This window comes from Melozone crissalis, unplaced genomic scaffold (assembly GCF_028551555.1).
Source record: "Melozone crissalis strain CALT ecotype California unplaced genomic scaffold, PUWL_Pcris_2 ptg000036l_1, whole genome shotgun sequence".
Taxonomy (NCBI): Eukaryota; Metazoa; Chordata; class Aves; order Passeriformes; family Passerellidae; genus Melozone; species Melozone crissalis.
In genome coordinates, this window is record NW_026535814.1 from 18802127 (window position 1) to 18816231 (window position 14105).

At 38.8% G+C, this 14105-nt stretch overlaps 1 protein-coding gene across 1 annotated transcript in view; it reads right to left on the reverse strand.

Moving 5' to 3' along the window:
- The window catches only part of RIT2 (Ras like without CAAX 2), a 176790-nt gene extending 165656 nt beyond the window's left edge, over positions 1-11134 (reverse strand). The window contains exon 1 of the mRNA XM_054283368.1: positions 10808-11134. Coding sequence (XP_054139343.1) covers positions 10808-10910 — 103 coding nt within the window. The 5' untranslated portion in view covers positions 10911-11134. The remainder of the gene's footprint in view (positions 1-10807) is intronic.
- Between the last annotated feature and the right edge of the window lie 2971 nt (positions 11135-14105).

Here is a 14105-nt window from a genome sequence, read left to right on the forward strand (position 1 = left end):
AGCTTGCCAGGCATTCTGGATGACTTAAGAAGCTGCTGGTTTTGAAACAACTGAGAATTTGACAACCCTTGGGCTTAGTTTTGAATATCCGGAATTAAAATCTTAAATAACAGTACACATTTTGCAAGCTGCAAAGAGACATTTCTGTGAAGACACCACAGATCCTATTCAACAGAGAAAAGTGCAGTGTAACACAACAAGCTGTCCTGCAGGTAGTCAGCCAGGAAAGTCACTGAAGGAATCACATAATCTGGCAGAGCAATCAAGTTAGTAAAGGAATCAGGATTTGAAAAAGAATATGACTTTCAGCTAGGACTCATTTATTTTGGGCATGTAAAATCTGTGGACAAGAATTACAGAATTACATTAGCACTTCAAGGAGATTGCATGGAAAGAAATTACACAACAGCTCCTTTCATGACCGTAGTCAGTGTAAACCAAGAAGAACTACGTGCATTAGTCTCTCAGCTGATTACAGCTCTTACTTTGCCAAAGCTTATGAAATTAATTTTTAAAACTTAAAAATATTTGTGAGGTCACCTTTGGGACCCCTGAAATAGCTAGTTTAGTTCTAGGGTTTTAATGAAAAGATAAAACACTGATTACGTGCTTTGAAAACATAACTTTTTTGGAGACTTTGGCAGCAATACACAACTTGGCATCCATCTCCTGAGATAGTCTGTTATGCACACATTGACGCCCTCACCTTTTGGATTTTCCCCACCCCCCTCGAAACAAAGTGATTTTATTTTAGCCAGTGTCTCCACTGCTTAGTAGTCAGGTAATGCTTTAGCAGATTTCTAGGGCTTGAAGAACAATGTCTTCCCAACACAATTCCTCTGAAACTGGGACCCTGCACAACACTCTGCTAACATCCAATTCCTGTCACTGGAGTTGTGTGAGCCTGATGAGACTTCCAGCTTCTAGGAAAGAAAATTAGACAGGCTTGCAGGCAATAAAGGGAGACTAATTAAAGTCAAAGAACAAATTAAAAGTGGAAAAGGATTACCAGAGGAATGGAAGGGAATAAAATGGAAAGTATGGAAAGAGAAGGGATGAAAGCAGCAGCAGAAGAAGAAAAAAAATTCTTAATAGCGCTTTCAAGAGTGTCCCTAATGGAATTAATCTCATCCAAATTCTAGCAGACAGCACATGCCAAAAATGCTGCAGATGGCTGTGCTCAGCAGCAGGGACGGCTTGGAAGGGAAGCGGTTCCTGTGGCTGCCTCAACAGATTGTTTACAGCAAAGATACCGACAGTGCCCAGCCATTGTCATGAAACAGTGCTTGTTCCCTTGTTTGAGACTTCAGTCTGGGCTTTTCAAATGGCAGATTTGTGTGTGGCTGAAACTAGAAGAGTCCTTGATAGTCCAATTTGTGTTGCTGTGGAATAGCCTGGAAGGTTTTCTGTCTCTTTATGGCAGGCAATGTGAATGGGAAAAGTTGAGCAGGGCTGAAGTCACTGAAATCCTCACTCTAAGTGAAGCTCTGTTTTAATGAAACACCATGAAAAGCAGATTCATTAATATAACCTTCTGTGAGTACTAATCACTCAGAATGATAGAATACCCTGGCTTGGAAGGGGCTTACAAGGATCATCAAATCCATCTCTTGACCCTCAGCAGGGCTATCCCCAGGAATCCCACCCCATGCCTGAGAGCATTGTTCAAATGTTTCTTGATCTGTGTCAATCTGGTGCTGTGACCATTCCCTGGGGAGCCTGTTGCTGCCCAAACACACCCTTGGGGAAGAACTTTCTCCTGATATCCAAACTAAACCTTCCCCAGCTCAGCTTCAGGCCATTCCCTTGGGTCCTTCATATAATTGTTCACATAGAGGCAGTGTAGCTGAAGACTCTGAATCATTCAATTCCATTTCCACCCAGGGAACAGAGGACAGCAGGAGGTGAGCTAAAAAATCTGTATGCCTTCCCTCCATGCACCACTACCCAACACACACATGAGGTGGCCCATACTTTCAGGGAGCTATCTCAGCATGCTTCCAGTTCTACCTGAGCCTTTATAGTCAGGACACATTTTAGTTCTGTTTAAAGCAACATAAATGACTTTTTTTTTTGTACAGAACAAACAAATCAATCTCGAGACTAGCCTAAGCATCTCTGTTTAGCAGTCTGAACACAAAGAAAACTGCTGGTTATCTCCATTATTAGTGCCACATCAGGCAAAAGTCCTGATGCCTACTAACACATAATTTTGAGCATGATAGCAGTCCTTCTCTTGTGTAAGACAACTCAACAACTCTAAATTTTCTGGTATATTTGCTCTGTAAAGTTCAATCTCTGTAACGCATTCTGTCTTAATGTGAACCACTCAGACTAGCAAAACTTTCACCAGCCTGTTCCTTTCAAAGACTCTTGAAGAATCTGCTCCACCTTGCTTTTAAGCAAATCATTAAGGGCCTATGCCCTTGCCATTGAACAAAAGAAGTTTGTCTTGAAGACCTTGTATGCCTCTAATAATGCATGTTCTAACTGCAATTTCATCACTTGTTCCTCTCCACGAAGCAATTCTGGCTGCTTTCCTCCTCCAATTTTGGAATATATGTGTTCTTCTCTTGATATTCATTATTTTAAATATTGTGAGCTCTCCATCCCCTGTTCCAAGGGAGCATGGAAGTGACCAGCTTGTTTGCCTTATGCAGGTGGATATTTCTCATCTGTGTGTTATGATGGGAGAAGATGGATAAATCAACCCATTCACATCACAGCTGCACCCATTTACATTGAATCTCTGTATACATATGCAAGTTGCACAATAAAGCATCATGAATTACTGTCTACAGCAGATATTTTAATATAGTCATAGTTGTTTGTCAACATAAATCAAAATGTGCCGCTCCTTTTATCATCTCTGTTGGTTTTCTTTGAAAGCTGTCCTATTTATCAGGCATCTTCTAGTGCTGAAGAATCCAGGACTCCAGTCAGATTTCTCAGCACTGAGTTGGTATCTCACATGCAGAAATCCCCCACATTAAATACAGAGGGCATAATTGAATCCTCCACCCCTATAACCACTGAACTATGTGAACTGCCAAAATAATGAAAACATCTTTTACTCATTTCCCTGAGGCATACAATTCTGTCCACAAGGTCTGCCCATAGGCAAAAGAAATTGATTAATAAATAATATATTTAATCCTTTCAAGTGGATAACATACACACTAAAGATAAATGAAGAATATCAGAAAAGGGCCCAGAATAATTTGAATTCTCGGATTTAATGGTCCCAAATAAGATAAAACACAGGAAAATGCAGAATTTAGGTCATCATGAGAGATGTGATAGCACAGGTGACTGCACTGGGGAAATAAAAAATAGCTTCAAGTTACTACAGATATTTCTCTGTATGTGACCTCTCTGAACTCTACCTGAATAAAAGAATTCATTATTCTCTGAGGAGCAAAAATAACTCCACAGAGGAAACTAGCAGGCAATCTTTCTTCTAATAAGGACACTAATAGAAGAGCATGTCAATTTTTTGGAATTCATACTCAGAAAGTTGATGTGGAAATATTAGGGCTCTATAATTAAAGCATACAAGATGCTCTGAGCAGGAAAAAAAGGTCCTACAAGTGAAGTTTCACATATTCAATGTGTTGCAGTGAAAGATCAAGGTATGATCTCATGATTGTCTACAAGTACTGACAGAAAACACAGTTTTTTTCAAAGTTGTTAGCAAAGAGATAGGAGAATATGTTTAGAAGTTGGAATTACATAAAATCAAACTTGAAGCAAATTCAAGTATCTACCTGTGAAGGAAACTAAAACACATGGAAAGTTTTGTTATCAAAGATCACAAACCTACAACAAGCTCTGCTTTTGCACACTCTCTAGAGCTTAATCTGGTTTATGAGAAAACTGGAATCTGGAATCAAACTGGAAAACTGGAAAACTGGGATCAAACCCATACCTGGGGATGTGATTGTCTGGCATTGGTGGCCCTTCTCTACAAGGTGTTTGTTTACTTTTTCATGGCAAAAAATACAATGTGCACCACCATTATTTTGCATGTGTGGTGGTTTGACAGGAAATATGCTTTCTGGGATGCTGTGGTCTGGCCAATGGGTGCTCAGATTTTAATATTGGCACCTGGTTTGGCCACCGGGGATTGGATCTGCCTCTGAGAACACGGGGTTAAAAGCAGGGCTCCCCCGTGGGAGGCTCTTTTTGGATTTCTGGTGGGAAAAGGGTTTGGAGTTCTCCCCCGGCCCAGCTGCTGGCTGGGCCAGGGGAAGGGAAAGCCATGCGGCCCGGGACAGGTAGGCCTGGCCCTGAGGGTGGAAGGGTGGAAGAGAGAAGTACTGTGAAGCATCGGGCAGCCTTCCTTGCCCCCACCCGGGAGAGAAAGAGAGAGAGAGATGTGCCTGGGACTGTTATCTTGGAATTTGATATCATGTGCTGCCTGCACAGCCTGGCCTGCAACAAAGGGGGGAGGGGGGGGTGCACTGAGAAAGAGTCCAGCTGCTTGTAGGAGCTTTTAAACCTTTGTGGACAATGAAAATCTTACAAAATATTAACCCTTCCTAGAAGAGAGATAAGAGTAGAGGATGAAGAGGGAAATGGGCAAGTGATGAAGGTCTGGGCAAGTGAGAGAGATGCTGGAGGAATGGAGAAGATGGAGTGGCATGTTTGCTGGACTCTTTTTTTTGTATAGCCATGGACTGTTTCCTTGTGATACAGAGACTACATTCCAGGGGGAGGCAGTGCCTCAGAACCAGGAAGGTTCAGTGTCGGTACCCCTTGGCCCCAGGGGGTGAAAAAATGTGGGGGGGACAGATGTCCCAAAGCAGAGACTGTGCCTTTTTTGGAATGAGACAAGGCATCCTTAAAGAAGACCCTAGAAGCAGCCGTGGTCCATGCACAGTGGTGAGAGCACTGGACATGAAGGAAGAGGCCGCCATGGCACAAGAATGACTCCTTCTCCTCTTGATGAACTGAGGATTGATTTGAAATATGGTGCCGGACCAAGAGTCGGTGATTTGGGGGAATGTATTGTATTTGGAATTTGGTGGGGAGGAGGAGATGTATTTATGAAGTTTTCATTTTCCTTGTGTGTTTCTTTTTACTTGTAGTTTAGTTAATAAAGATTTCCCTGTTTCTAAGTGAAGGCCTGCTTTGCTTCTTCCTGGTCACACCTCACAGCAGACCCCAGGGAGAGGGTATTCTCATGAGGGCACTGGCATTGTGCCAGGGTCAAACCATGACAGCATGAAACACCTGCAATTCTGAATTAGAACTGTGCAGGCAGCACCATAAAGTGACCAGAGAAATTTATATGTCATTTTGAATGGTCAGTACCCTTACCCTTTCAGAACTGTTACCAAGAAGGAAGATTGCATCTAGTAAAAAATATATTTTTTCATCCTTCCTTTTCTATTTATTTTTAAATCTGAGTAAGTTGAATAATTTCCCTGAAACACCTGAGGAAATAAAAATCTGGATTACTTTTTTTGTTTGTTTGTTTGCTTTTCAGACAGAGAATGATAAGGGAACAACCAGTTATATTCAGACAGCATACAGATCTGTGTCTTTGTTAATAAATATTTCCATTTTTTTCTCCACTTAAATAAAAATTGTCATTTTTTCCAGTTAGAAGAGAAGAAGGAAAAATCAAAACAGCAAAAACTACACTTGTGTTGACTTTGAGGGGTAAAAAAGGGACTTAGCTTGCCTTAACTCTAATGCACAGAATGCCCAAGCACTTGAAAGGGAACTTTTTTCACCTTGACTCATACTGAGCAGTAACTAAACCCAACACCTTCATCCTGGTGATTGGCTTGCCTCAGGACATGAGAGAAGGCCGGACCCTTTCTTTTGATTAATTTACCAGGCATTTAGGGAAGCACAGCTGTACCTGAGAATATTCCTGGGGAAAATAAGAAACTGAATCAAAACCAACCCCCTAAAAAAAAAAAAAATTAAAAAATAAAAGGCTGCTGAGGTGTTTGATCAATGTCTGGAGAGTGCTCTGTGACACCAAGCCCAGTGGTGGGGTAAGAACAGCATCAGCAGACCCAAGTGGTGCTTTTCAAGCTCAGCACTTTTAATACCAGTGGAATCTCTTCCCTTGCCCTCCATCCTTTTCAGTGTAACCTGGATCGTACATTAATTTACCTCCAGGGAGTTTGCAAACAGCTGCAGTGGGCCAGCTCAACAGCAAACACTCCATGGTGCTCTATTTACTGGGGACTCTTGTTATGAGGACGTGCTTGAAAATAATAGGCACATAATTTGCTTTATCAAGGCAGAATAAGAGGCAAAACCGGTCCAGAGAAAAAAGGCAGTTGAGCACATAAATGAAAGAAAATTGCAGATTTAATCTAATTCCTCATACTGAAGTTCCCACATCACAGAGAACATAATTGTTTTCACACATTTTGGAACTTATTGTGTACACATGATCTTGAAATTAATTGGATGAGTCACCTGCATCTGTAGAAACACAGCCTTTATGCCACACTGGAAAAAACAAGCAAAACAAAACAAAACAAAAATCAGGGAAATCAATGGGTAGGAATGCCTCCTTTAGACAGCCCAGTCTGAGAATACATTTCCTCACACTATTCCTCCAATATCCCTGAGAGAATCTTTTCTCAATTTCTTCTCTTCCACTTTTTTTAATTCTTTTTAAGATTGCAGCCTGAAAATACATTTTTAATTACTTTCCAATATACAATTAAACAGGAAACATATTAGTTTTAAAAAAGTCTTTAGGCAATTATTTAAAAATATCTTCAAGTGTTGTATGATGGAAACAGATCATCTGGCAATCTGTCTGAGAAATAAACTTCCATAAGACAGCTAAATAGAAATTCAATTTACACCTGTGATAAACCTATGCTATGCATAAACATCTAATTTTATTTGCCTGGAATAACTGTAGATCATGTTCAGCCTTAAATAAATCGTTGTTAACCAGGGTTAGGGAAAAAACAATCAAACAAAAAACCAAGAAAACACTAAAAAAATATTTTTATTCAGCCAAGAAGATGCACATAAAGGTGGGTTGCAGTGCAACCTGATCATTGTTTGGAGATTGCTTAGGTAATGATTTTTCATCAGAGGGAGGTTTTTTATTTTATTCAGTTGCACAGGAACATCAATTTATTAATTTTAACAGTCACTTTGCAAGCCCTGGGTTAATCATCACTAATCTTTTGCAGACTGTGCTGCAGTTAAGTATTGTTATCAGTGTAACAGGTTTGCTAAATATAAAGCAGCAATGGGATTGAAGGGCTCTTTTGTGCATGTTTTTTATTTGTAACACTGAAAAAAAGAGCTAACCCCAGAGGTCTGATCTGCATCAGGCAAGGACCATGACAGCACCTTGTTTACTGCTCTCTAAAGGTATTTATGAGCAAAATGGGTTTCAGAATCTCCACGGTTCTCAGGGTTTGAGGTCTATGTCAGGTAACATTATGTAAGTTTGAGTGGCTCTGAGGTGGCCTGATATTTGTCATCAGAGCAGAGAAGAACAGATGCCAAATTCACATTCTTAATTGAAATATAACTAAAATTAGCAGTACATAATTTTGATATGAACTGCAATTGAATGAGAGCCAATACAAAATTTACTTTATTCACTTCAGTTTAATTTCAATTTAATTACTGGTTCTAGCATATTTTTGGTCTGAACTTGCATCAACTTGTACCGGATGTTCTTGATGATGAGCACCGCTTAGAAAACACAAGAAATCAACACGTTGCTCTGAAAACAAAAAAAATCTGTTTTCCTATGTCTTAGAAGGAACAACTCATTCTAGGGAATCTATATCCCATAATTACAGTAGAGAAATCAACTCCTATAAAAATTTACAGCTAGCTTTGTACATTTTCATTAGACATAACTATTACCTGTTTCTTCCAGAGCTGGGTTTTGAGGTGGTGTTTTTTCCCTCCTATAAATTAATGTCAGATTTGATTTTTTTTAAATTAGTATTCGTTTTCCAGAATTGATTTTGAAATGTGAGAACCCTTAAGTAACAATTCTCAGACCATTTGCATTTTATACGTTATTGTTCTGCATGTGATGGGTGTCAGACTGGGATACACAGAGTTCATCTTTTACCAACTCCTGTGAAATTTACTCAACACTGAGCAGGAAAAATAAAAGGATGTTGGCTGTCCTCCTGGACTGTCTGCCATCTTTTGAGCAGGGAAGTGAAGAGACAAGCCTGACTAATCCAATGCCAAAAGAACAACCACTTTTGGTCTCCTGCCTCTCATTCCACCCCATGCACAAGTGTCACAGGTAGAGAGCAGGGGAGAGTTGGAACCACAGTACCAAAATGCCCAGGGGATATGTGGAAGTGAACTACATCCAGGGTAAAAAGAAATCTAGCATTTTTGCAGCTTCGTTCCTATGGAAAATTCATTCCAAACCTGAATTATTTAATATTTGAATGAATTGAGGGATGGAAAGGCTTTCATCCGAGAGAGGTTTCCCACTCAGTAATTTAACCCCAGCTGTTACTGTTTTTATCAAGACTAAAAAGCAAAGAAAGAGGGAGAAGATGGGAAAAAGAAGGCAGGATGTTATCAATATATCAAACCACGTATCATTGACTTCTCAAAATCAAAATTGGAAGCTGAAATTTTTTTTTGGTTTTTTTTCCATCCTTATTCTACTCTGATTTGCTTTTATGGCTAAATTCATAGTTTCCTGGACACATTGAATCTAGGTCACTAGGAGAAAGCAGAGCTCATCTTGTACAATGAAAGTAGTCATTAAGGCCTTTTTCTGTTTTTAATCCAGTGTAAATTAATCCTGTTTATGCAACAGTCAGAATGAATTATTGGTTTATAGGATGACATCTGTATTTACTTTTTATCTCTCTCTGAATTCTATCAGCTGGACTATCTTTCAGCATTCTACTGAAATATTTCAGGTCCATTACACATCAGAAGTTCATACCCATAAATGTTGAACTGCTCACCTCCTTTCTTATGAACTCTTAATAATATTCAGTTCCTGGAGTATTTTTTTTTCTTGCAGGAGTTTCACTTTCATGATAACAAGAGAAGGTTTTCAATAATCCTATTAAATTTCATAAATTTGCACTTAATCCCATTTTAGTTTCTTTAAACCACACAATTCTACTTGTTAATTATGCGTTTCTCAGCTTTGGAGATGTATCATATCTTGTTCAATCTACAGATATAAAGGCTTTGTTCTAATTAAATTAACAGCTAACATTTTCTGAACACAGAAATTTGAATTAACTAAATCTGTAATTTCAACTCTTATCTAATAGTAAATGGAAACTCAGAAATTCCTCTGCTTATGTGTAAAGTTTGATTGTTATGATTCAGTCATGCTATGAATGTTGTATAGTTTGTAATACTTTGTGGTGAACAAGTTTTCAAAATTGCATCATTCCTACAAACATATGTTTGAGGGTGGGGGAAATTGCTGCCATCTTTTGGAAACACTCAGGGAAAAAAAAAAAAAAGAAAAAAGAAACTAAAGATGCATAAATAAAGAAAAAAAATTACTGAAAGTTCCAGCTGGCACATCCTGGATACCTGCTTTCCTATGGAAAAGATAATCTGAATTTGCAGAAATTTATCCCGAGATTACCAGTATGTTGTTCTTTCCCATTTTATATGGTGATTATATAGTAACATCTGTGCAAGAACTGTTTGCTTGGTTAGTAATACTGGTGGGAAATAGCTTTCACTGAAAGATGTGCCACTGAAGTTGAAGCCAAGTACAACAAAAACACAAAGATTATGGATACAGAAAGAAAATTATGTTCACTCACAATTTTTAACTTTTTGCACCTATACTTCATCTTACTGCTTGAATATAAATAAAACTTGTTTGATACATACAGTTATTACAGTTTAGTGTCACAGTTTTTTATCCTGAATATTCCTTGGAATATAGCTGGGATTCATTATATTATATTATATTATCCTGCTTTTTGCAATTTTTTTTCTGTTGTTCTTTTGAATTTCCAGGAGGTGCAATCAAATTCTTGTTGTGTGGCCAGCTCAATATACTGACTTCTGAGACAAACTCTGCGTGTTCAGCAAAGTCTTTGTAAGAACAGAGAATGCTGGTTTCAGCGAGAATAAATCAAAGCTGATAATATCTGGGAAAAAGAAAACACTGTCCAGGGAAAATAATGACTCCTCTGAAGAGATATCATTGTCAGACACTAGCATATCTTGCCAGCTGTAGACAGGGATATTAAAATATGCTGCAAATCTGCCTCATAGCCTGGAGTGAGACTCAGGCAGGCATGCTGTACCTGTCCAAAGCAGAGAGGAGACTAAACTCAGCTGAGCCACAATGACACTCAGAAAAAAAAAATAAAATAAATTTAAAAAATTTAAAAAATATAGAAAACAGAGCCGCTGCAGGCATCCCCGACACTCTGCAGTGTACAGCTGACTTTGCAGCTAGTTTTATTTCTGCCTGAGCACCAGGACCCTCAGGCCAACAAGTTACATCCACGCTGTCCAGCAAACCAGCAGCCCTCAGCAAGTGGGAGAGTGACTCGGGCACTTGCTAAAGTCACAGCAGCAGCCTGGCTGCTCCCTCCTCACACACAGCACACCCAAGGTCAGCCCTACACAAATAACCAATTAAAACGGCTCGCAGCGTTCCAGCCTGAAACAAATCAAGCTGACTCATTGCCCCAGCCACGAACTATAGTCTTTTATCCATGCCATGTGCAAGAGAAAGAGGGACGAAACCCCTCATTAAAGGATGTCCTCCTCCGGTGAACTTTACGCTCCCAATTCACCCCTTCTCTCCCAAAATATTGTTGCTGAAACTTACCGCTTTTGCCAACTCCCCCTGCTCCCAGCATCACCACCTTGTACTCTCTGGAGCCTGCTGAAGAGCTGCTCGAGGAGCTGATCATTGCATTTTCTAGCTCCATCTTGCACGAAAGCAGCAGAAGGGACTGAAACTGAAGAAAAAGCAACTGGCAGGTGTTTTCTCTGATCTTAAACAACTATAAAAGCTGCGTTAGGGGGGGGAAAAAAAAAAAGGCAGGAAAGGAAGGTATAATGCAAGAGCTATGATTTAACAGCCTCACACACTGCTGTGCCTGTGTTAGCTGGAGAAGGTCTCATAGCAACCACTTTAACAGCTTCCAATAAAAATCTCTCTCTGCCCCCTCCCAGCTCCGTATCGTTCTCTGTTTCTCTTCCTGGACAGCAGCAGTTTTGTGAGGCTTAAGAGGTCTGGTACCTCTGGGGCTGCAGCGTCACTGAACAAATGGATCAGATATTTCAGCAAAATGAAATGGATCAAATTTCTTAATTATGAAGCTTGTTATTCTGTGTAGTACTTGCTTGAATCTTAGAACAAACCAGACAACCTTCCTCTCACCTTGGAGGTAAATATGCATCCTATAATCATCAAGTCTGCTGGTTTTCACACTTGATGCTATTACAAGTGAAACAAGTAACAACTTTTAACAGCCTTTTTTTTCATGTTTTGCTGCAAACACAGAAGTTTTCTAGGGCTTGATTTTTTCCCAGATCAATACTAATTTTAGTTCATTTGCATCAATTATTTGCATAAATGAACCAGATACTGTGGGGGAAGAAATAGACAACTTTACTTGTTGTTTCCCTCCTTTTTCCATACAATTTCTCAAGGAGACAGGGACTTAAGGCAGGGGGATATATTTGTTCATTCAGAAAAGGTGTAAAGAAAAACCAACTTTTAAAATTTATTTCATACAAATCTCAAGTGATTTATCTTACCAAGCTGGTGAATGACATTCAGTATGAAAATCTCTCACTGAAATTATATGTAAGTGAAAACTTACAACAAAACACAACAGCTTTTCATTGATTTATGGCTTTGTTCTTAGAACATCTAGTCTATTTAAAGAACATGATAAATAATAAGATACTTGCCCAGCTTTAACCGTTATTTGGTATTTTTGGGGACCAAAAAGCATCTACTGCAAAATGAGGGCAAAGCAAAACTTGTACTCCTTTGGAAGTGCTGGGCTTTCATTACAGAGGTAACTGTTAAGGAGACGTGGAAATGGAAGCAGCAGAAGCAGCTAATGAAGTATTTTGGAAGTCAGACACCTTCATCTATCCACTCTTCCAATGATTTCACAGAGAGTAAACACACGGTATTACTTAGAATTAAAAATGGAAAGAGAAACGATAAAAATAACATAGACTGATGGAGGGCATGATTTGAAGAAAATTAAGGAGAGAAAAAAGGTGTAGAAGGGCACATATAGTTTAGAAAGGTAACTTAATGGGCTAAGAAAATACTTTATTAAAAAAGAACAGAGGTATGATGATAATAATAATTAGAATGGAGAAGGTGAACAGAACATGAATACTTGTTTTTCTTCCTAATAAAAAGACTGTGGATGGAACAGAAAGCAGCCCAGTTAAAAAAAGAGAAAAAAAGAAATCTTAGAAAAGTAACAACTTAAGTAGGAAAATTTTTGATGCTTGAAACATGAGCAGTATAACTGATCTTGTAATGAAAAAAAAAATTAAATACAGAGCAATATTAACTCTGTAGTGGACTTTTAAAATCACCATCTCTTGCTTATGGAATACTCACATGAACAGATCCTGGAAAAACAGAGAGAGATCAAGGTATGATGGTCTGCTTTCGGCCAGGCAGCAAAAGAGGGCAGGGGCAGAGTCACTGTGTTCTGAGAAACCCTCCAGAATCAGGAGCTGCTCCTGTCCTGAGGGAGTTGTGAGCCCGCCCTGCTGCGAGTGACTCTGTGCTGCCAGGGCAGGGTGCCTGTGTTTATGTCTGGATGGCAACCCCAGAACTCAGAAGGGTTTGCTCATCAGAGCATAAAGTAGGACATAAACAGGAAATGCTGAATATGATATTATGGTATCTAAATATTGAATTTCAGCGGGAGCAGACAGGTAGGTCAGTTAAACACCATTGCGATTAGAATTTAATTTTCATTAAAACCATTCTTGTGTGGTCATTATTGATACAGTGGATGAAACTAGTAATGATGTCAAAACCACTGCTTAGAACAGCTGGGTTTTTCTGGTAATCTCCCATCAACACAACAACCTTCTCCTGAGGAGCTTTTGTTCCCATACCGGGCAGGAGCATTTGGCTGATATTGAAATGTCAGAAAAGTAAGTGGCTGTGGGCATGGCATGAAAGGCAACCTAAACAAAATATATTTATGTATAAAAATATTAGTGAACATAATGTATACATGATAGGCAAAGATTAGTCAGATTTTTTTTCCAGCTGTTCCAGCTGCTTGCCATAGAAAAGTGTCAAGTTCATTTTTTCTTTTTTTTGAAGATGGAACATGGGGGAGGAATTTGTAAAATGGAAGAGGCTACAAAATGGAATTATGTTAGAGTGTGAGGATGAGTAAGGCAACCAAATGGAAAGCCACTTCCTCATCTTTTAAAAAAGAACAAGAAAAAATTGATAGCACTTTCTTGTCTGAAAGAACAGAATTAAGTATTTGTTGATGAGAATTAAACACTTAAAATATTTGCTTTATGGACACATACATGCTTATTTAACTTTAGCAGTATAATAATTGTTATTATATTATATAAACAAATATATTGTACAGACATATCCTCCTAAATTCCACAGATTTGTCCATAGATTGAAAAGGTGATACTGCATTCCTATTTATAACACAGGACTTGTTCTAATTGGTTTTCATCATAACTTGCTATTGACAAACAGCTGCCTCTGCCCTAATTTCATTCAATTCAGCAGCGGAGGAGAAGTATTTAGCTTTATTTCCATTTACAATAACATCAATTAGTCTTCCTTCTCCCACCAGAGCACTAAAGTACAAGGGTTTACTTTCAGTCTGCTGCCAATAAAAATTAATACTGAGATGATTTGAAATTACCTGGCCTGAAACATTTATTAAGAAAGGGGAGAAATCAGCAACATAAATATTTTACAGATAACAGGAATAAACTGTACTAAATCTTTTTTGCACTAAATCTGTACAACTATTTAACCTGAGGTACTGGAGTTTTTACAGTGTGTGACATTCCACAGCAAATTCCAACCATCTATTTTATCTCTGCTTCACTGCTTTAAAGACACATTTATCATGATGCAAATTCATAGAAAG